The sequence below is a fragment of the Neovison vison genome, chromosome 2 (assembly GCF_020171115.1).
Source record: "Neovison vison isolate M4711 chromosome 2, ASM_NN_V1, whole genome shotgun sequence".
Classification (NCBI taxonomy): domain Eukaryota; kingdom Metazoa; phylum Chordata; class Mammalia; order Carnivora; family Mustelidae; genus Neogale; species Neogale vison.
Window position 1 is genome coordinate 226,270,751 of NC_058092.1, and position 22,048 is coordinate 226,292,798.

Genomic DNA, 22,048 nt, shown 5'->3' on the forward strand with positions numbered 1-22,048 from the left:
TTTAAGGTTTTATTTATTTGAGATAAGAGTGTGTATGTACATGTGCCGACAAGAGCAGGGGTGGGGTGGGAGGGTAGAAGAGGCAGATGGAGAGGGAGAAGCCGACTCCCCGCTGAGCAGGGAGCCAGATTTAGTTCTTGATCCCAGGATCCCGAGATCATGACCTGAGCCAAAGGCAGATGCTTAACCGACTGAGCCACCTAGGGGCACCTCAGGCTGCTTATTAAAATCCTTTTCAGGTAAACTGTTTCCATTTTTTCTTCCCTGGTTGATTGTGCAGTTTTTTTATTCTTATAATTCCAAATCTATTCACAGATGTACCTGTTAGTTTTTTCTAGACTACGGGTGTCCCCCATTTTAACCTCAACTATTACTTTTTAACCTCAACTATTTTAACCCAATTGTAACCTCCCATTTTAACCTCAACTCTCATTTTAACCTCAACTATTACTTGTGATTTCTTTTTTGTGTTCCCCTATTCCTTATAAGATTAGATCTTTGTTCTCTGTTCTCTGAACCTGTGATTTTCTCAGCAGCCTTAGAGAACTCTTTATACTTTACATTACTGATTCTATCTTTTGCAGTGTTGGTTCTGCTATTTAATACTCTACATTTAGAAGTTCTGTTGGGCTCTTTTCTTTTTTATATTTCTTTCATTTCCTGTCTTCCTTATTATCTCAGCTTTTTATTTTATTTTATTTTATATTACTCTCTTATGTCCTTACTTGCTCTTTTACTCTTGTTTTTTGGGGGACATACCTTTGCATTGTCTTGGTATTGACATAATTGATTAACAAAATTTATCTTTTTGCACCATGTAACAGTAATATCTTACAGAGATTTATAGTACTTTTTTGGGGTAAGCTTTTGGATACTTTTATTTTATTTTTTAATCTTTCATTACAGTATTTTTTTGGGGGGGGAGGGGGGTTCTGCTGTTTTTATGTGAGAACTGTCCAGACTTACAGCTTGCCAACAGGTACAATATACACATTGTTCTTTGTCCCATTCTTGTTTGCTCCAGTTCTTAAAGAATGAACTGTCTTCCTAAAGCTAAAGCTGCTGGTTAACAAGTTGATGTGAATATGTGTCTCCCTTCCCCCATCCCCCCACCATTTCTTGTAGTGTACTTGACTGAGGTAGGATCTTTTCATGCTCATGTGCCAAGTTTTCTTATTATGAGGAGGAAAATGTCTGTTTTAAAGAATCTGTGACATTTTATAGTTCTTCTGTTAAAAGCAGTACGTGAAAAATCACTGCCTGCAGTATTCCATTGTTTTATATCCTGACAGAATAGGAAGATGTAGTGATAGGTAAGATAAGGTACTGCCTCCTGCGTTGTCAAATAACACAGAACTCACCTTATTTCAAAGTATCTCCCCAGTGAGTCTTTCAGATTAAGAAGTATCATTACAAATGTTCTTGGCCTATCAGTATTTGTGCATTACTGCTCTTTCCCTAATCATATTAGTATCTAGCTGTATCAGCAGTTCTTTGGAAATGGGAGTTTTATTTGAGGAGAAGGGAAAGAGTAATTTTGGGTATGGGGGTTATTTTGAGAAGGTTAGATTTGGGTTGGCTATGGATTTTGTAACACTAGACGGGTTCAAAAAAGGTGAATGAAAGAGGTCAAAAGCAAACTGGCTACTTGCAGCTGTGCCTGTGATCTTGATGTTGCTGAGAAGAGTATCTCATACAGCCTTTGGTACTTATGTGGTTTTATGAATTGTTATTGCCTGAATTAATAGCTCAAGATAAGTTGAAAGGTTGCCTACCTCAGCTTCTTTGATTCAGTCTAGTTTCATGACTTTAAATATAGTCCAGTTTTTCCTGGTTAAAATTCTAATTAATTCCTCCCAAGAGAAGAGAGAAAAGAGGAAGGAATGGGAGATATGTAATTGCCACTGTAGAAAAAATGGATTAAATGGTCTCTAAAATGATCTTTTTTTCTTTATTATGAGCTCCTTTTTGTCTCCATCTTTATTAGGAGCACTTGGTTATGTTGCTACTGGAAGAGTGGCTTATAGTCTCAGGAAATATGAGGACCTCCTATCATTTTTGATGAACACGCAGCAGACATTTTTGTTTTCTGAATTGGACTAGTTTAATTGTTTTAATTCTTCATAAAAGTAGTATGTATTTATTGCAAATTATTCCAAAAATATAAATAGGTCAAACACAGAGTGAAAACTATTCATAGTTCCACTCTATAGTTAATATTTTCATAGATCTTCTTTCAGAATTATTTATAAGTGCATGTATTTTTTTTCTGAAATGATTTGCTTTTTTTCCATTTACTGTATCCCACGTGTCTCAGTAAATATATATCTAAATAAGCAGTTTTTAATGATTGCATAGTATTCCACTCAATGGCTGTATCATATTTTAGGTAACTGCTTTCATACTGATAAATACTATTATTAATAATAAATTACTATTATTACTATCACTGTGATGACAATCTTGCACATGCATCTAGGTGCACTTGGTTTTTTTAGGATAAAGTCCTAGAAATCAAATTGCTCTATCAATAGTTATATACGGTTAAGGCTTTTGAGAATTTCCAAACTGTCATCCAAAAAAGTTGTTCCAGTTTATTTTCCCAGAATTTCACTACTGGTATAATTGAAATTGTCAGTTGTTTTGGCAAATATAAGAAAAAGTGGCATCTTTTTATAGTTTTAATTTGAACTTTTTGTTTAATTATATATTTTTTCATTGATTGCTAATGTTTACTATGTGTTTTGCTTATTCAAATCCTTTCCTTGTCTTTTTCTTATTGACATCTAGCTTTTTATAAGTTACAGTTATTGCCCTTTCTTTGTCATCCATTGCAAATTTTATTATTTGTAGCTTGGCTTTTTATGACATATTTTATCTAGTCAAAGTTTAGAATGTTTGTGTTGCTAGAATTTTTAATCTTTTAAAAGATTAAATTAAAAGATTAAATCTGAAATCCATCTCAGGTTTGGGAAAGCCTACCCCACTCCAAGATTTTTAAACAGTATGTTTTTCCAGTACTTTTCCAGGTTTTTTTTTTCTCTAATAAATAAAAATGACTCTTCCTCCATTTTTCCCTGGGTAAATATCACATGATCTCCACTGACCAAAAGCACCATCCTTATGATACAGTAATGCATATATATTTGTTTTTAGATAGCCTATACCCTTCTATTAATCTGTTTGTTTCAGTGCCAGTAACATATTTACTTAATTACATTTGCTTCTAAGTATCTTTGTTTCTCTGGAAGGATAGTTTCTTATTTAGAAGTTTCCTGATTCTTTTCAGGTTTTTTGTTATTCTAGATAAAATTAAAATCATTTTGTCAAAATCTAACAAAAGTATGGGGTTTTAATTAAGACTCTACTACAGTTATGTGATAATTCAGGAAGAATTGGTGTATTTCCATTTTTGGATCTTTGCATTCAAGGACAAAGCCTATCTTTTATTTATTTGGATCTTTTATGTTCTTGAGTAGAGGGTTTTTTTTTCCCATATAGGTCTCGTATTTTTTAAGCTTATTTGTGTTTTCTTTATGTGGTTACTGTTATGAATGAAATCTTGTCCATGCTTTTTTCCTATTTATTGTTGGTAACTAGAAAAGATACTTTGTTTTTTATATTTATTTGTTACTAACTTTTTTACTGGATTCTTTTTTATTTCTAACAGTTTTCAATAGATTTATTTAGATTTATTGGGTATGTAACAATAACATTTACCTAAACAAATGAAAGAGAGCTGTGTACCAGCTTATTGATAATTGTATCTCTTATTCCTTTTTCTTGCCATATTGCATTAATGAGAACTTCCAGAACAAACTTAAGTAGCAGTAGTCTTGTCTGGCATCCTAATAACCGCCAATAGAAAGATGAAAGATGAGCGAAGTCTTGACTGAGGTAAAGAAATGAACCAGAAGGAATCTGGAAAGGAGATTTTCAGGCAGAGAACAGTTAGTACAAAGGTCATAATGAGGGAGTGCACCTGGTAAATCTGAGGAATGACAAGAAGGCCAGTGTGGCTGGAGAAAGTGAATGAAGAAGAGAGTAGTAGACGATAAGGTTGGACAGTAAATAAAGGAGTGCAGATCATGAAAAGTCTTATGAGCCATGTAAGGATTAATATTTCCTGATATTGAAACTTCCTACATTAGGATTCCTGTGTCATAGTGAGTTTTCCTTTAAGTACTGCATCTGGGTGTTATATGCAACTGATAAATTGTTGAACACTACATTTGAGACTAATGATATATGTTGGCTAATTGAATTTAAATTTTAAAAAACAGATTTATAAAAAATAGATATTTTTCTTTTACAAAACCTTCATATCTGTTATTGATACAATATTCACTGATGTACCTCTAGCATTTAAAATGTCTTTTATTATAGTCATAACACATTCTTCCCCCCAATTACTATGAGCTTACAAATGTGAAATCTACATAACTCTCTTAGGCAAAGTTGCCTTACACTGTGGGGTAGATCATTTAATCAGCAAAATGTCAGTTCCTAAAGTCTGAGAATATTTTAAACAACAGCAGCCACACAAAGAGTAGCTTTGTACTTTGCTTACTTGAACCTAAACATTAATTTAGAATTCTCAGTCATTTTCAGTTTTCGAGTTCTTCTGGTAGAAAAATACCTAAAGGCACCCAGGCAGCAAGAGTAGTGAAGAGTCACAAATCATGGCTATGCTGAAAACTGACCTAGTTGACCAGATAAGTCAGCTTACTGGGAAAACTATAAGCTCTGTTGAAAAATCAAATATCCCAAGAGGAATAAAACAGGGAAAGAAAAAAAGCCTTTATTGCTGAGGGAAGCAGAATTAACCTGAGTGTTGGCACTGCTATAAATTAAAATTTTCCAAAACAGCAATACTTTCTGACAAAGCTTGGCTATTTGATTCTAGAATCTAACTTTAAGGCTGCATGCAAATATTTCTTTTCATTTGTAGTCAGAGAAAGAAGAGAGATGAGAAAAAGAAATTTGTATTACTGCTACTAGGAACCTTCTACCCTTTTCTTCTGTTGTTATAACCCCTTGACATTCCTGGGTAACTTAGGATATAGTGTTAGTAGTCTCTGAGGTGCTGATTTATGAAAGATGTCCAAGCTACCATGGATAGAAGATAGTGCCTCAACTCAAATCTTTCCCTCACTGGGAAAGATATGTACAAAAATATTTTGCGAAGTGGTTCAAGATGGTAGAACAGGTATATCTGAATTCATCTCCCACATACACACCAAATCTACAGCTACGTAAGGAAAAATTCCCTTTGAAAAAGACCTGAAAACTAGCTGAAAAATTTCTCCGCAACAAAGGATAATAGATGGGGCCACACTGAGACGGGTGGGAGAGGCAGACACATGGTCTCACCAGAACCCTCTTCTACCTTGGCACACCAACCCGTTATCAGGAGGGAAATCACAAATATGGAGCTTATGCCTGAGAAGCACATCAGCATCAGGCATACTAGCGCTTGGGACTTAGATGGGAGAAATGAACCCTCAAAACATCTGGCTTTGAAAATCAGTGGTGCTTATTACATCCGGGAGATCCAAAGGGTGTAGGAAATGAAGGTTCTGCTCTTAAAGAGCTCATGTGTAGAATCATTTGTCCCAGAACTGCAAAAGCAAAAGCAGCAGTTTGAAAAGCACCTAGACTATACATATGTGAAGGAGAAATTTATTTCCTAATCGTAAAGCATCTGTCAGAGGGACAGGGACCTACTGGGACTCTGTAAAGATGGAGGCACAGGTGGGCGCCATTTTCCTGCTCTTCCTCCACCTCGTGCCATCTTGCTGATTTGCTAGCACCATTTTGCCCTCTCCCTTTATCCTGCTACTGCTGGCGCATGCACACAGTCACAGCACTCTCCAGCTGCCTTGCTAATGCCAGTGGATGTGCCCCACCCCTGCATTCTCCCACTGCCTTATTAAAGCTGGTGGACATGCACACACACACACACACAAAATAAAAATGGGTAGAGGATCTGCATAAATATTTTTCCAAAGAAGACATACAGATGGCCAACAGGCACATGGAAATGTACTCAACATTACTAATCATCAGGGAAATGCAAATCAATACCACAATGAGATATCACCTCATATCTGTTAAGGTCGTTATAATCAAAAAGACAAGAAATAACAAATGTTGGCAAGAATGTGGTGAAAGGGGAACCCTCTTGCACTGTTGGTATGAATATAAATGGTACAACTACTATGGAAAATGGTATGGAGGTTCCTCAAAAAATTAAAAACAGAACTACTGTATGATCTAGCAATTCCACTTCTGGGTAGTTACCCAAAGAAAACAGGAACACTAATTGGAAATGATATGTGTACCCCTATGTTCACTGCAGCACTGTTTATGATAGCCAAGATATGGAAACAACCTAAGTATCCATCAATTGATGAATGGATAAAGAAGATGTAGCTAAATATATAATGGAATACCACTCAGCCATAAAGAAAAAGAATGAAATCTTGCCATTTGCAACAACATTAATGGAATTGAGGGTATTATGCTAAGTGAAATAAATCAGATCGAGAAAGACAAATACCATATAATTTCACTTATATGTGGAATCTTAAAAAACAAAACATACTAACAAACAAAGGAAAACCAAACTAATAGATACAGAGAATAGATTGGTAGTTACCAGTGGGGAGGAATTTGGTGGGGGCGGGGGGCAAAATAGGTGAAGAAGGTCAAAGGGTACAATCTTCCAGTTATAAATTAAATAAGTGCTCAGGTCATAATACAAGGTCATAATGCATCGTGACCATAGTCAGTGATACTGAAAGTTGCTAAGAGAATAAATCTTAAAAAGTTGTCCTCAAAAGAAAAAAAAAAGATTTTATACCTTTGGACACAAATGGTAACTATACGTGCTGTAGTGATCATTTGGCAATGTATATAAATATCAAATCATTTTGTTGTACACTCAAAACTACTATAATGCTGTAAATCAATTATACCTTAGTTAAAATTATTTTTAAGTCTGTTTTACATTTCTTCTAGTATCTTTCCAATTCTCATCTGCACCCATCATTTTTACAGTAAAAGAGATGTTTCTGATGATACTTTATTCTGTGAAATGACCTTGTCTTGTGATCATAGCAATGTGTTCCGGATAATATCTGGAATTGTTTACCTAGATTTTACATATCAGTAGGTCTGGTTTTCAAACACAAGAGTGTGAAAAATAGTTTAAGGAGTTGATCATGATAACAGAAAGAACAAAAGGGATAATGAGAAACACATTCTGCTAATAGGTGGCCATGAAAAGCTATTTCTGTTTTTAAGAGTAACAGTTTAGGCTTGGCAGAGAGGAACTGGGAAGATCCATGAGTCTTTGTCCTTTCAGTTTCATTAAAATATGAAAGAACTCTATTAATAATAGACCCATGTAGCTTCTGGAACCTTAACTTACTGTTGTCTTCACCATGTGAATCATCATACTGTGGGCATCTGCTGTTACTGACTTGAGCTTTCCCTAACTCCTGCCTCTTTTTCTATTACGCTTTTTCCTTTACTTGCCAATTCCATTTTGTATTAAATGTTTTCATCACAGACGCTAAGTGAATTTAAAAATTAGTGTTACTATAATTTTTTTGTACTTATTGACTCTGGAACTTTTAGGTTGATTTAAAGAGGAAAATGTAGAATTAAAAGATAAAGACAGAATATAAGAGGGAAAGTGGGAATGATGAGGAGAAGCAGACCAATAATAATAAAAAAAACAACAAAGAAGCTGAAAAGACCTCAAAATGATAATTCCCATAGAAGTTTGGGGGAAGAGGAAATTTATAGATATGCTTTTCTTATAAAGCTTTTGAATAGTTCTCTACTTTTCATTTGGGGTATATAGGTTTCATTTTTCAGATTATGGTAAAATATTCCAATTAAATGACAACTTGTCTAATAGCTCTCTTTAATATTTATTTTCTTTTTTTAGGAAAGAGGACAGTGGTAATTTTAGGTCTTAGTTGGTGATAGCTGGAATGGTACACCTTAATTTTTTATTTCTTACCATAGGCTTTTATGAACCCGAATAATAAATTTGGTTATGACTTACTTAAAAATTTCTTAGCCTGATAAGTACTATTTTCTTCATTTTTGGGTTTCGACAAAGGTCTTTCACAACCGATCAGTGATGGAAACAATAAGAATTCCGGAATTTTGATTCATACATGACATACCTTATTGGATTAAACCAGAATTTTTCCAGCCCAATATCTGGTCTCAAAGCAATTTTGCAGACATTCATGGTTACTGTCCAAAATAGCAGCTCTGAGAGTTAGGTATATACTACAAGCAACCTTCTCTCATTAAGTTCTGGTGGTTTTACTGTTTCTTAAACTTACATACTTTCATCTTCTGCTTTTATCAGAGACTCAAGTCCATCTTAGTTGCAGAAGTGTCTCTATTACTTTGAAATAGTTCTAGTCCTAATTTAGGAGAAAGGAAATCAGAAGAGCTGGGTTTTAGTTCTGGGTTTGCCCATAATTAATTATATTACCTATGTTAAGAAATTTCACATTCTTGAAACTCATTTTATTCTCATATAATAAGTAAATAGTAAATAGCTCTGAAGTATTTTCTTATTCTAAAAGAATGTGATAGAATTCATGATCCTCCTTTTGTTTGCTGCTTCCATCTTCTATATGATTTTGTAAGGGCCTATTTAGCCAGAGCAGCCCCACCCTGGTTGAACTGCCATTTTGTTGTAAAAGTTAAACTGACTCTGCTCACGCCCCACCCCCACCCCCAGCCCGGGGAACTTACTTAAAAACAAGTCCCAGAAACCAGCCCTAAGTAACAAAGCCCAAATACAAGGGTGGGTCAGGCCAGGTGGAGACATCCAATCAGTGGGGGGGCCCGCATACTGTCTCCTTAGTTACCAAGGAGTATGGGCCCTGCCTTTTGGGCGCCAATTCTGACCAAAGTGATAGGCTGGTTTAAATGTCTACTAGGGTAAATTGTAATTCAATTGGTCACCTAGCATGACTGTGCAGCTTTCTCTGTGTGTTAAAACTTCATTGGCCACATGTTCATGGCCAGGCCCAAGCACATGGCCTTTGCTCTATAAAAGCTAGTCTGTGAAACAGAGAGGGGTCACCCTCTCTGTAAAAGGCGCGGCCTCAAACGTTGGGTTTGATTCTTGATGCTTGGTGCGAAAGAAAGCTTTGCTTGACCTTTACTTTGTATCAGTCTCGCTCCTTTAATCACGGACCCATTATTGGGGGAACCCAACCATTTCATAGATCTGGCCATATGTTTCCTAATTTCTGTCTTCTTAGATAGTAAAATAACTAACTGCCACATTCTTCCTTCCGCCAACTTTAAAGGTATTTTCTGAGTTTCTTTGGTCATGAAAATTGCATCTCTTTAATCGTTCTCTATTGATGTCTTTCTTAAGATAGAATTGATGAGAACAGCAACAAGTATTGAAGGTGTGAGCAGATGTGTCAGGATATTATATATATGCAAGACCATATTTTCTGTTTTATTTCCATTACTTTTTTTTCTGTTACTTTTTTAATGCCAGTATTTCCTGGACTTTTTAGCCATATCGTTTCAAAATATCTTTCAGGCCAACCCTTTGCCTCTGGACTAGACTATTCTTAAGCTCTTTACTATTCAGTATCTTCTGGGACAGAGATTTCACACCCTGTCTCTCACCTTCAGGAAGTTCTGGTGGCTAACATAAATCTTGCTTTCTGCAATTTAAATTGAATTTATTTCCTTTTTCTTTTCACTGTGGAGATGGGAACAGCCCCAAACTAAAAGTGATGCTTTCTTATGAGGGCCAGTGCTGAATATAGAGGAAAGATTATTCCCAGTCTGGCATCAATTTTAGCTTTTATATATTAAAGCATCCTGACTTTCATTTCAATATTCATGGTCTCAGGAGATGCTATTCTTTATAGCCCAAATGAAATAATAGTTACATATCCAATATTAATGTTTATTATGTCTTTTGCTAACTAGAACCCAAATGAGGTACTAAAATAAGAAATGAGTTCTCAAAAGCATGGAGGACTTTAGCAGATTTGTGTTTTTCTTGGTATAACTATAGTCGTGGGACTGGGTTTTTGCCTATGGTTTATAGATTTTATCTCATTTTATTAGTCTTACTGTATACATGTTTAATTCATCCATATCTTCCTCATAAGTGATGAGAATAGAAATTTGTTCTTTAACGTGGGCTGTCTTGAAGCAGAGTTTAATATGTGTAGTCAAAAAGCTTTTGATATCTAGGCTAAGAATTGTGTGAGGTATTGTAAAGAAAAAAGAAACACATTTTCTGCCATCGAGGGACCTATATTCTTACTGGGAGGAAATATGATAAAACTTGCAATGATAGAACCGTTATAAAATAATATATGGTGGTGTATATAAAATAAGGTTTTGTGGTTTTTTTTTTTAAGACTATTTATTTATTTATTTGGCAGACAGAGATCATAGGTAGGCAGAGAGGCAGGCAGAGAGAGGAGGAAGCAGGCTCCCTGCTGAGCAGACAGCCCAATGTGGGGCTCGATCCCAGGACCCTGGGATCATGACCTGAGCCGAAGGCAGAGGCTTTAACCCACTGAGCCACCCAGGCACCCCTAAAATAAGGTGTTTAATGTAAATTTTATTTTGCATTTAAGATTAATACAGAAAATACCTTATACTATGCAGATTATTCTGTTAGCTAAGGCACCCTAAAATGTTTAACAATTATTTCATTCTGATTTCTGTTTTTTCACTTTAAAGGTTCAACAGTTTTCTGAAAAAGCCTTCCTCTTACAGCTTTGGAAAATTCATGAAAATGCCTTAGAAAGACAGTGTAGTGAAATTACAAACCAGAGGAATATGCTTCTCCAAACCTTTGTAAGTCTCCAGCTCCTTAGAAATATCTTTTTCCACTAACTGTATTGAAAAGTATTTAAATATACTTAGGTGTACTTTTGGAAAATTATACGTATGCATATTGGCAGATAGTCCTCTTCAGATATGGAAAAGTATTAAATGCTACTGAAAACTAGTTGGTAGAGTAATATAGTTTGAAAGAATTCTATTAGCAGATATGCAATATAGAAATTATTTGCAATTGTAATAAGCATAGAAAAACCCAGTGAAACTGACTTGAATTGCTCAGGCTTTCAGACCTTGGGTTTAATGCTTTTGAAAGGCAGAGAGGTTCACACTTTAGGCATATTTATGGATCTTGGTGAAGAGATAGATTTTCTTTATTTTTTTTTTAATCTTAACTCAGAACCAGCAGACTCAGTTTTAAATGACAGGGCCAGTTTAAGAATGTGACTTACAATTAATTGACAGTTCAAAGAAAATACATTTAAAAATACTAAGAATATTTATATGAAGTCAGAACCAACAGAGTTTGAGCTTATGCATAACATGGCTAGTTCCCCAGTGTAGTTCACAATTGGTTGACATTTCTTAGAAAAATACAGTAATATTTAGATTCTGTCATGGCGCAGAGTATTTGGACATTCTTATTTCCTCTTCATGTTGATGTTTCATAAAGCGTAAACTACTTTGTAGAACTGAATTGGAAATAAATATATAATTTTACTTTTTTTGTCTCTATCTTAAAAGGTTTCCTTGGATTTCCTTATTTGTTGTTTTTCTATAGCAGCAATTCCTTTGAGTGTAGATTTTCATTTTCCCGTTTGGACATTTGATTATTTTACCTAATTTTATATTGCAGTGACAAAATGGCACCTATGCTGCTAAGTTTAATACATAAACACAGATATAATGACAAGTTATAGGATTTCTATCTCAGTAATACTCCCAAAACATTAAGGATAAAACTTTCATGTGGAAATTGTTGGTTATTAGTATGCAGTAGCTTCACTTTTTTATTAATATTGCTTGAGGAATAAAGCATTTTTCTGATAACACCAGGAAGTATAATCTTATATTTTTGTTGTTAGTAATTCCAAATGATTGCATTTTAAATCACTATAGAAAAATAGTATTACAATTAACATCTATAGTTGATCTTTTGTTTCTGTTTTTCAGGGGGCTACAAAGAAAAAAGTGACCGAGGAAGAAGAAAAATTTATTAAGGAAATTGCAGACTTCAATAATGAGTATGAAGTAACAAAGAAAAGAAAGCTTTTGATGAAAGAAAATGTCAAGATTGAAATATCTGCCTTAGAAAACCAGGCAAACATTTTGAAGAGGGGTATGAGTATATAGTGCCACCTCTTTTATCTGTCATTAATGAAAATAACTTATTTTGAGCCAGTGAATTTTCCAGAAATTAACTTTTTCATAAGTAAATTGGTTATTGCATAGCTATTCTTTTATCTTTATCTTATTTATCCTAATGGAAATGTATCTTACATTGTGAGTGGTCTCAAGTTCTTTAGAAGTAGATGTGACATGAGCTTTTAGTCATTCACTCAATAAGCAATTATCTATTACTCTCTGTTATGTGATGGGCATTGTTGTGGGTTATGGTGATATAAAACTAAAATGTGGAAGAATCAAATATGAAGCAGATATTTATAGTACAATGTTATAGAAGCTATAATAGGGATAGGACTGATATGATGATCCTCATTTTACCATCAGTACAATTTAAATTAGGAAACAAGGTTACACAGTGGCATGGGGAGAATTTCATTTCAGAAACCCTAGCATGTAGGTTATTGCAATCTGTGATAAGCTCCTGAACTAAAGACATTGCCACAGAGAAGAGAGGGTAAATTAAAGAGATATATAGGCATAATGATAGGACTTTATCACTGATTGAGGTGAACAAAAATAGACAGGGATGAATTATAGTTTTCATATGTCAGAGATTGGGTAGAATAGGGTACCAGGAGGAAGAACAGAGGTAGAGAAGCATGTTGGAACTATAGCCTATTCTGGACAAAATGACTGAGTTTTGTTTCAGGTCTTTTTAGTTAGAGATGTATATGGAATATACCGGGGAAGATTCCCAGGTGGCAGGGGAAAATTTGGTTGTGAAGCTGGTAATAAAGATTAGAGGTAGACCATTAGGTTTGGGACTGAATCCAGAGGAGTTGGTGACATCATTCAGAGAAAACATATAGAGGGAACATAGATGAGGAGTGAAGACTGAAGCCAGAAACTGGGAAAGGATTACATTTATGGAAAGAAAGAAAAAGAATGGGACAGAGTAGTCAAAGACGGCAAGAGGAGACCCAGCAGAGAGTAATATTTTAGAAGCTAAAAGCAAGGTATGTATTTCTCAAATTAGTGGAAAACAAAATAGGATATTAATTTGACAATCAGAAGATGTCAAGTGCAGTGGCACAAAGTAGAGCAGTAGAAAAAGACTGGTGGAAATAGATTGGAGTCAATGGGAGTTGAGGAAATAGAGGATGAAAATATAAATGATATTAAGTGCAAAATTAGTTTTTAATGGAAGCCTTTCTAAAATATGTTGTTGCTTTGACGCCTTTAGTAAATGGAGAATAATAAACACATTTAACTCTTTTACTGACTTGGAGCTCTCAGTATGAATAATGTATTGATTTGCTTTACATATGACAACTACTATTTTAAGTAATATTCATCAAGCTTATACTATAAAGCAACCGCCATCCTAAAGACTATAAATGCTAATATCATGTTGATTTCATTTAAATCTTAATTTTACCATTTGATAGCTGTGTGATTTGGGGCAAGATGCCAAACTTCTCTTTGGTTCGGTTTCCCCATTTGTAAAGATGGGGGTTAGTAGTCATGACCTTAACAAAGGTTGTTGTGAGAATGCAATGAAATTATACTGAAACACATAGGATTCTGCCTGCCACATAATTAAACCCGCAAAAAAATGTGAGGATTATACTTTTTAATCTGATTTTATAGATGAAGGAAATATAATTCTGAGAGAGAAATTATTTTGGGTAGAGAGTGTAGGACAGAGGCACACATCTGGAAAGCTTTAAAAAATATTAAATGCTTGAGTCTCATTCAAGACCTATTGAATCAGAATCTGTGGGAAAGGATAGGGAACATAACATTTTTTAAATCCGTGAGGTGATATTGATGTGTATTTTCAATAACAAGTCAGAATACAAAAGTCTATAGATGCATACTTTAAAACTAACTTTCCACAAAAAGTCATGGGTATCACCATTTCTTTCGAACATATGTTAGAAATTTTAGCCAAATCAATCAGGCAAGAAAAAGAAATAAAACACATCTACATTGGAAAGGAAAAAGTAGTCTCTGTGCCCAAATGATAATGCTCTTACATATAAAACACCTAAGGATACCACAAAAAACAAAAAAACAAAAATCTGCTGGAACTAATAAATAAATACAGCAAAGTTGCAATATACAAAATCAACACACAAAAGTAAGTTGCATTTCTGTGTATGAGCAATAAGTGACCTAAAAAGGAACAAAAATTTAAATTCCATTTATAATAGTGTCAAAAAGAATAAAATACTTTAAAATAAATTTAACCAAGGTGGTAAAAGACTTGTACATGGAAAACTATATAAAATATTGCTTAAAGAAATTAAAGAAGACCCAAATAAGTGGAAAGACATCCCATGTTCATGGATTGGAAAACTTAGTGTTGTTAAGATGACATTATTACCCAAAATGATGTATAGATTCAAAGTAATCTCTATCAAAATCCCAACAGTGTTTTTTTTTTTAAGATTTTATTTATTTATTTGACAGAGATCACAAGCAGGCAGAGAGGCAGGCAGAGAGAGGGAGAAGCAGGCTCCCCACTGAGCAGAGAGCCCGATGTGGGCCTCGATCCCAGGACCTTGGGATCATGACCTGAGCCGAAGGCAGAGGCTTTAACCCACCGAGCCACCCAGGTGCCCCCAACAGTGTTTTTTTCATGAATTGAAAAACCATCCTAAAATTCATATAAAATCCCAAAAGATCCCAGAGAGCCAAAACTATTCTGGAAAAAAAGAAAAAGTTGGAAGACTCATACTTCTGATTCCAAAACTTACTAAAATGCCACAGTAATCAAAACTGTGTGGTACTAGAATAAGGATAGACATATAGAAAATCAGGATATAATAGAGAGCTGAAATATAAACTCTCATGTATGTGGTCAAATGATTTTTTATAACAGTGCCAAGACTATTCAATGGGAAAGGATAGTCTTTTGAAAAAATGGATCTGGGAAAACTGGATACCACCCTTACCTTACACAATATACAAAAATTAGCTAAAAATGGATAAAAGTCTTAAACTTAAGAAGTAAAACAAGAAAGCTATTAGAAGAAATCATATAGGAAACACTTCGCACTTCATCATATTGGATTTAGAGATGATTTCTTGGATATCAAAAACAGGCAACAAAAGAAAAAATAGATAAATTGTATTTCATTAAGATTAAGATCTTTTGTATGTCAGAGGACACTATCAAGAGAGTAAAAGCGGAACTCTCAGAAAGAATGAGTTGTGTTTTTTTATGGAAGAAAATATTTGCAAATCATTTCTTTGATAAGGGATTAATATCCAGGATAGTTTTTAAGTAGTTTCTGCACCCAGTTTAGGGCTTGAACTCACAGCCCCAAAGTCAAGAGTCATATGCTCTACTGACTCAGACAGTCAAGTGCTTCTAATGGCCAGAATATAGAAGAACTATAATTCAACATCAAAAAAATAAGCAACTCAATTTAAAAAATGGGTAAAGGATTTGAATAAACATTTCTCCAAAGATATGACCAATAAGCACACAAAAAGCTGCTGTACATCACTAGCCTTTAGAGAAATGTAAATCAAAACCACAAAGAGACCCGACTTCATACCCATTAGAGTGGCTATTATGAAAAAAGTCCAAAGTTTACACAGCATGATACTCACAATGTTTAGGATGCAATCCAAAATTACTTGACCTCTGAAGAATCAGTGAAATGTGACCTAGTATCAAAAGAAAACCCTAAGATGCCAAACCCACAGTGATCTAGGTACTGGAATTATGAAATACTTTATAGCATTTATTATTGAGCTATGCTCAGTGAGTTAAGGAAGTTGCACTTGTAATATATGATAGGTAACTCAGTGGAGAAATAGAAAATGTGAAAAAAAATTAGAACTGAAAAATACATTATCTGAAATAATAATGTCACTGAATAAGTTTAATAACAGAATGGAACTCATAGAAGAGCCAGTGAACATGAAGATAGATCAATAGAAATTGTCCAATCTGAAAAAGAGGGGAAAAATTAAAACAAAATAAAATGAAACAAAAAAATTAGAAATTTAGGGACATGTAGGACAATTTTAAAAGGTCTAACATTCAAGTAATTGAAGTCTCTGAAGGAAAGGAAAGAGAATTGGCAGAAAATATATTTGAAGAGATCACAGCAGGAAATTTCCTAAATTTTCTAAAAGACATTAATTTGCAGATTCAAGAAGTTCAGCAAATCCAAATATGATAAACTCAAAGAAATCCATGCCTCGCCATTTAATAATAGTCAAACTGTTAACAAGTCAAAGAGAAAGAAAAAATCTTGAAAACAGGGAACAATAACTCTAATGCTAAAGGAAGGCTTCCAAGTAGAAGCAAAAATAATACCAGAGAGAAACTTGGATCATGTTTAATGAATTAAAATAAACAGAAATGGCAAATATATGGACAATTAAAAATCTCAGTTTTTTCCCTCTTAACTTGAAAAGATACATATGATTGTTTAAAGCAAATAATATATTGTCTTATGGAATTTATTATGTATGCAGAGGCAGATTGTATACATGCATACCATATGCATCTATGACAGCTATCTCATAAAGGACTGGAAAAGAGAACTGGTAAAGGGATCTATATAGCCCTACATAACTCCCAGAAAACCAGGAATAGAAGGAAACTTCCTCAACCAGATAAAGAACCTCTTTGAAAAGCCTACAACTAATATTACACTTAATGATGAAATAGCAAATACCAATATCATTTGAAATGGTGACATATTAAATACTTTCCCCACAAAGATTGACAATAAGGCAAGAATGTCCATTCTTATCACTTCCACTCAATATGGCTGTGGATGTCCTAGCCATTTTAACCATTTCAATGAGACAAAGTTGTCTCTATTTATAGATTACATGATTGTTTACATAGAAAATTATAAGGAATTTATAAAACAATTACTAAAATTAATAAGTCAATATGGTAAGGTTATAGGATATTAGGTATATATTTAAAAATCAGTTGAGGGGCACCTGAGTGGTCTAGTTTTTAAGTGTCAGACTCTTGATTTGGGATCAGGTCATGATCTCAGGTCTGCCCAGCATGGAGCTTGCTTAAGATTCTCTCTTTCCCTCTCCCTATTTCCCTCCCTCCACCACTCTCTCTTTCTCTAAAGAAAAAAAAAAAAAATCAGTTGAATTCTTATATACTAACAGCAAACAATAGAAAATGGAATAAAAATACCATTTAAACAGCATCTAAAAACAAAATAGAAACAAATTTAACAAGAGATATGAGGGACTTCTATACTATAAACGACAGAGCATTGCTGAGAGAAGTTAAGGAAGACCTAAGTAGATAGATTTATCATGTTCATGGATTAGAAAATTCAATTTTGTTAATAGGTCCATTCTCTTCCAATTGATCATAGGTTCAACAGAATTTCGGTAAAAATCCCATTAAGTTTTAGTAAGCCTTGACAAGCTAATTCTAAATGTAAATCACTTAGAACAGCCAAAATTTTTTAAAAGAACAAAATTTGAGGATTTATACTCCCTGATTTCAAGTTTTGCTAAAAAGCTATAGTAATCAAGATAATGTGTCACTGCCTTAAAAATAGGCATATTGGTACCACGGAAGGAAAGAGAAATAGCCTAATGCAGATAGGGTCAATTGATTGTCAACAAAAGCAGCAAGGCAGTTCAGTGGGGGAAAGGAAAATCTTTTCAGTAAATGGTGCTGGAACAATTGGACATCAATTGCAAAACAATGATTCTTAAATTTTACTTCATACCATATTAAACATTAACTCAGAATGAACCATACATCTAAACATAAAAGCTAACATCATGAAACTCCTAGAAGAATTCTTAGATGGGACACAGAAACATGAAAAAAAATACACTGGATTTCAAATAAATTAAAAAAAATACTATTAAGAAAAAGACAAACCAAAAACTTGAAGAAAATATTTGCAATACATATATCTGCTTGTGTACTGTTACCTAGAATATAATGAACTCTTACAACTTAATAATAAGAAGGCAACAAAACTGATTCTAAAAGGGGAAAAGGATTGAACTTCACAAAAGGGCATATACGGATGACCAATGAACACATGAAAAGATACTCAATATCTTTAGCTATCAGGAAAATACAAATTAAAACCACAGTGTATATCACTGTACCTACATTTAGTTAAAATTCGAAAGGCTGGTCATATCAAGTGTTGGCAAGTATGGGGAGCATCTGAAATTCATATGGTACTGATGAGAATGCAAAATAAATGGTACAACCACTTTGGAAATTGTTTTTCAGTTTCTTATCAAATCTGTCTATGAAAGACCCCCAGCAAATATCATCCTCAATGGAAAAAGCTTGCGTCCTTCCCGTTGAGATGAGGAACACGACGAGGATGCCCACTCTCACCACTCTTGTTCAACATAGTATTAGAAGTCCTAGCAGCAGCAATCAGACAACAAAGGAAAATAAAAGGTATCCAAATTGGTAATGAAGAAGTCAAACTCTCTCTCTTTGCAGATGACATGATTCTTTATATGGAAAACCCAAAAGACTCCACCCCCAAACTACTAGAACTCATACAACAATTCAGCAACATGGCAGGATACAAAGTCAATGTACAGAAATCAGTGGTTTTCTTATACACTAACAATGAAAATACAGAAAGGGAAATTAGAGAATCGATTCCATTTACTATAGCACCAAGAACCGTAAGATACCTGGAAATAAACCTAACCAAAGAGGTAAAGGATCTGTACTCAAGGAACTACAGAACACTAATGAAAGAAATTGAAGAAGACACAAAAAGATGGAAGACCATTCCATGCTCTTGAATTGGAAGAATAAACATTGTTAAAATGTCTATATTGCCTAGAGGAATCTATACTTCTAATGCTATTCTGATCAAAATTCCACCGGTATTCTTCAAAGAGCTGGAGCAAATAATCCTAAAATTTGTATGGAATCAGAAGAGACCCCGAATTGCTAAGGAAATGTTGAAAAACAAAAATAAAACTGGGAGCATCACGTTACCTGATTTCAAGCTTTACTACAAAGCTGTGATCACCAAGACAGCATGGTACTGGCATAAAAACAGACACATAGACCAGTGGAACAGAGTAGAGAGCCCAGATATGGACCCTCAACTCTATGGCCAAATAATCTTCGACAAAACAGGAAAAAATATACAGTGGAAAAAAGACAGTCTCTTCAATAAATGGTGCTGGGAAAACTGGACAGCTATATGTAGAAGAACGAAACTCGACCATTCTCTTACACCGTACACAAAGATAAACTCAAAATGGATAAACGTTTCTTAAACCATTAAACAAACATTTGCCATATGACCCCGCCATTCTACAACTAGATACACCAGAGAAGTAAAACTTAGGTCCACACTAAGTTTTTAGTAGATTTATTCACTGTAGCCAAAAACTGAACATAAGTTAAATGTCCATTAAGAGGTAAATGGATAAACAAAATTGCTGTACCCATGCCGTGGAATACTCAGAGATAAGAACAGATCTGCTCACAGACAACACGGATGGCTCTCAAAAGGATATGGTGACGGAAGGAAGCTGGGCACAGAAGAATACATACTAAATACGAGGCAAACTGTGTGGGACAACAAGCTGATCAGTGGTTGCCAGTGTCAGAATGAATAAATTGCAAAAGGGCAGAGGAAGATTTTGGGATTGATAGAAACACAATTTCTTGATTGTGGTGGTGTTTGCACGAGTGTATGTGAGAGCCAAAACTCAGAGAATTTATGCTGTTAGGTGGATATACCTCATGTTAATTATTCCTCCAAAAATTGATAAAGAAAAAAGTCCTTGATACCACAAATACTGTGGGAGCCCTCTCTTTTGTGTCCTTTCTTCCAGAAGCATGGGTTTATTTTAATAGATTTGCTTCCATAGTACCTGGTACTGTTGGTCTTTGTACTTGCACAAAACACATCCGTCTCTATGTATATTTTAACATTTTTATATGAAACTTTAAACTCTGTAATGGCAGGACTTTGTTTAATGCTCTGTCTCTAATAGTATGAAAGAGATAATTATGAATTGATAACTTTTTCAAAAGAAGTATAAAATGAGGTGTGAATGTATAGTAAGGGAAGTTACCCTGGACTAGGAGTGAAGGAAGATCTCCCGGAGCAAGTGACCTTCAGACTGAGGTCTGAAGGGTGATAGGAATTAGCCAAATGGCAGATCTGAGTCAATATCAGAAAGTTGGATATGTAAGTCAAGAGCTCCGAGGGAGATTTGAGCTGAAACTGTTATATGCAAACAATGAATCATGGGATGCTAGAGCAAAAAACTAATGATGTTCTTATGGTGACTAAGATAACATAACATAAAAATTAATTAATAATTAATTCAGGAGTCATCCAGGAAAAATGTGTTGAAAGTAAGTAATAGAAAACTGAGGAACACCAGGATTTTCAAAGCAAGAAGAAAAAGGCCAGTGATGAGTGTGAAAGGTAGGCAGGACACGTTACTGTGTGAAATGGGAGATCACCTCAGGGAGAGAGAGTGTGTGAGGGAGCGATCCGCCCATGTTAAATATTGCCAAATTGTCAACCATGAAGACTAAGAAGCAGCCATGGAAGGGCCCTTGTAATCTTTAGGGAAAGCAACAGATGGGGGTAGGAAGAGAGGAAGGGTAGAGGCCAAGTTGTAATGGGTTGAGCAGTGAGAACAGAGGAGATGGTGGTCATAAGCGCCCACAAGCCCTTGAAGCAAAGTTTCTCTGGACGAGAGAGTCCAGTAACCCAGGGGGTTATGAGGTCAGGGAAGGGCTTCTAGTGGGTTATGTGTTGTCCATTTTTCATTTCTGTTGTTTGAGACAGGAGGTATTTGAACATATTAAATGATGATGGATCAGAGCCCATGGAGAAGTAGAGTTGAAAATTCAAGAGAGAAGTAAAGTTCCCAGAGAAGATAGGAAATGGTGCACAGGTGGAGGGATTGGTGGCGATTTTAGAAGAAAACAAAATAAAAACAAAATCAGTAAACAACCTACATGACCATCAGTAAGGGCCTCTAATTATCTGAGTATATATCTCCTTATACTTTTGTCACTAAATTTGTGTCGTAGAATCTACTAATGGAACCGCTAGGTCAGAGAAAAATATTAAGAGACTTAATGTCAAATCAGATTCCTTAAATCACCAAATTAATTAATTTTCCCACCAACTGTTTAGGAGAATGCCTGTTTTCTTGTATTATTATCCTATACCATTACCAATGTGGGCATTATCACTGACTTTAATCTTTGCCAATCTGACAAGCAAAAATATTATTTTTATTGTTGCTTTAATTCACATTTCTTTGATTTTGCATGATTTTGCTCTCTGAATTTATTAGTCACTTAAATTTCTTTTTATTTTCCTGTGAACGAACTGTTCATACTCTTCATCTTTCTACATTTTTGTTCTTACTGATTTATATGAGCTCTTTGTAAATTAAGGAAGTTAGCTAGTTGTGTGGTGTCATGTTTTAAATTCTGTGTCTTAATTTATTGTTTACCTTTTGAAAAATTAGGAGATGAATCTTAAAGGATGAATTGGAGTTTATTGTGGGAGAAAAAGAGGAAAGCTATTCTAGGTAGAAGAAGCAATATTAGCAGTATTGTAGAACTTTGTAGCCATATAGTGAGTACTATGCAATGTCATTTTAAATATGCTTTACTCATGAAGGATAGAGTTTTCTTATTATCTCATCGGGAAGCTTGTTTTACTTTGTTACATTATTTTGAATTTTCTCTAGGTAGTCTAACCCTCAATTAACTAATTCTTTTGTACCTCATTGTTGCTTAATTAATTCTGGTCAGTTCATTAGAAACAGTTTCTAGACGGCCAAA

At 34.6% G+C, this 22,048-nt stretch overlaps 1 protein-coding gene across 1 annotated transcript in view; it reads left to right on the plus strand.

The window, feature by feature from the left end:
• The window catches only part of CCDC172 (coiled-coil domain containing 172), a 55,185-nt gene that overhangs the window by 14,979 nt on the left and 18,158 nt on the right, over positions 1-22,048 (plus strand). Inside the window, exons 3-4 of the mRNA XM_044240598.1 lie at positions 10,765-10,881; positions 12,040-12,205. Coding sequence (XP_044096533.1) covers positions 10,765-10,881; positions 12,040-12,205 — 283 coding nt within the window. The remainder of the gene's footprint in view (positions 1-10,764; positions 10,882-12,039; positions 12,206-22,048) is intronic.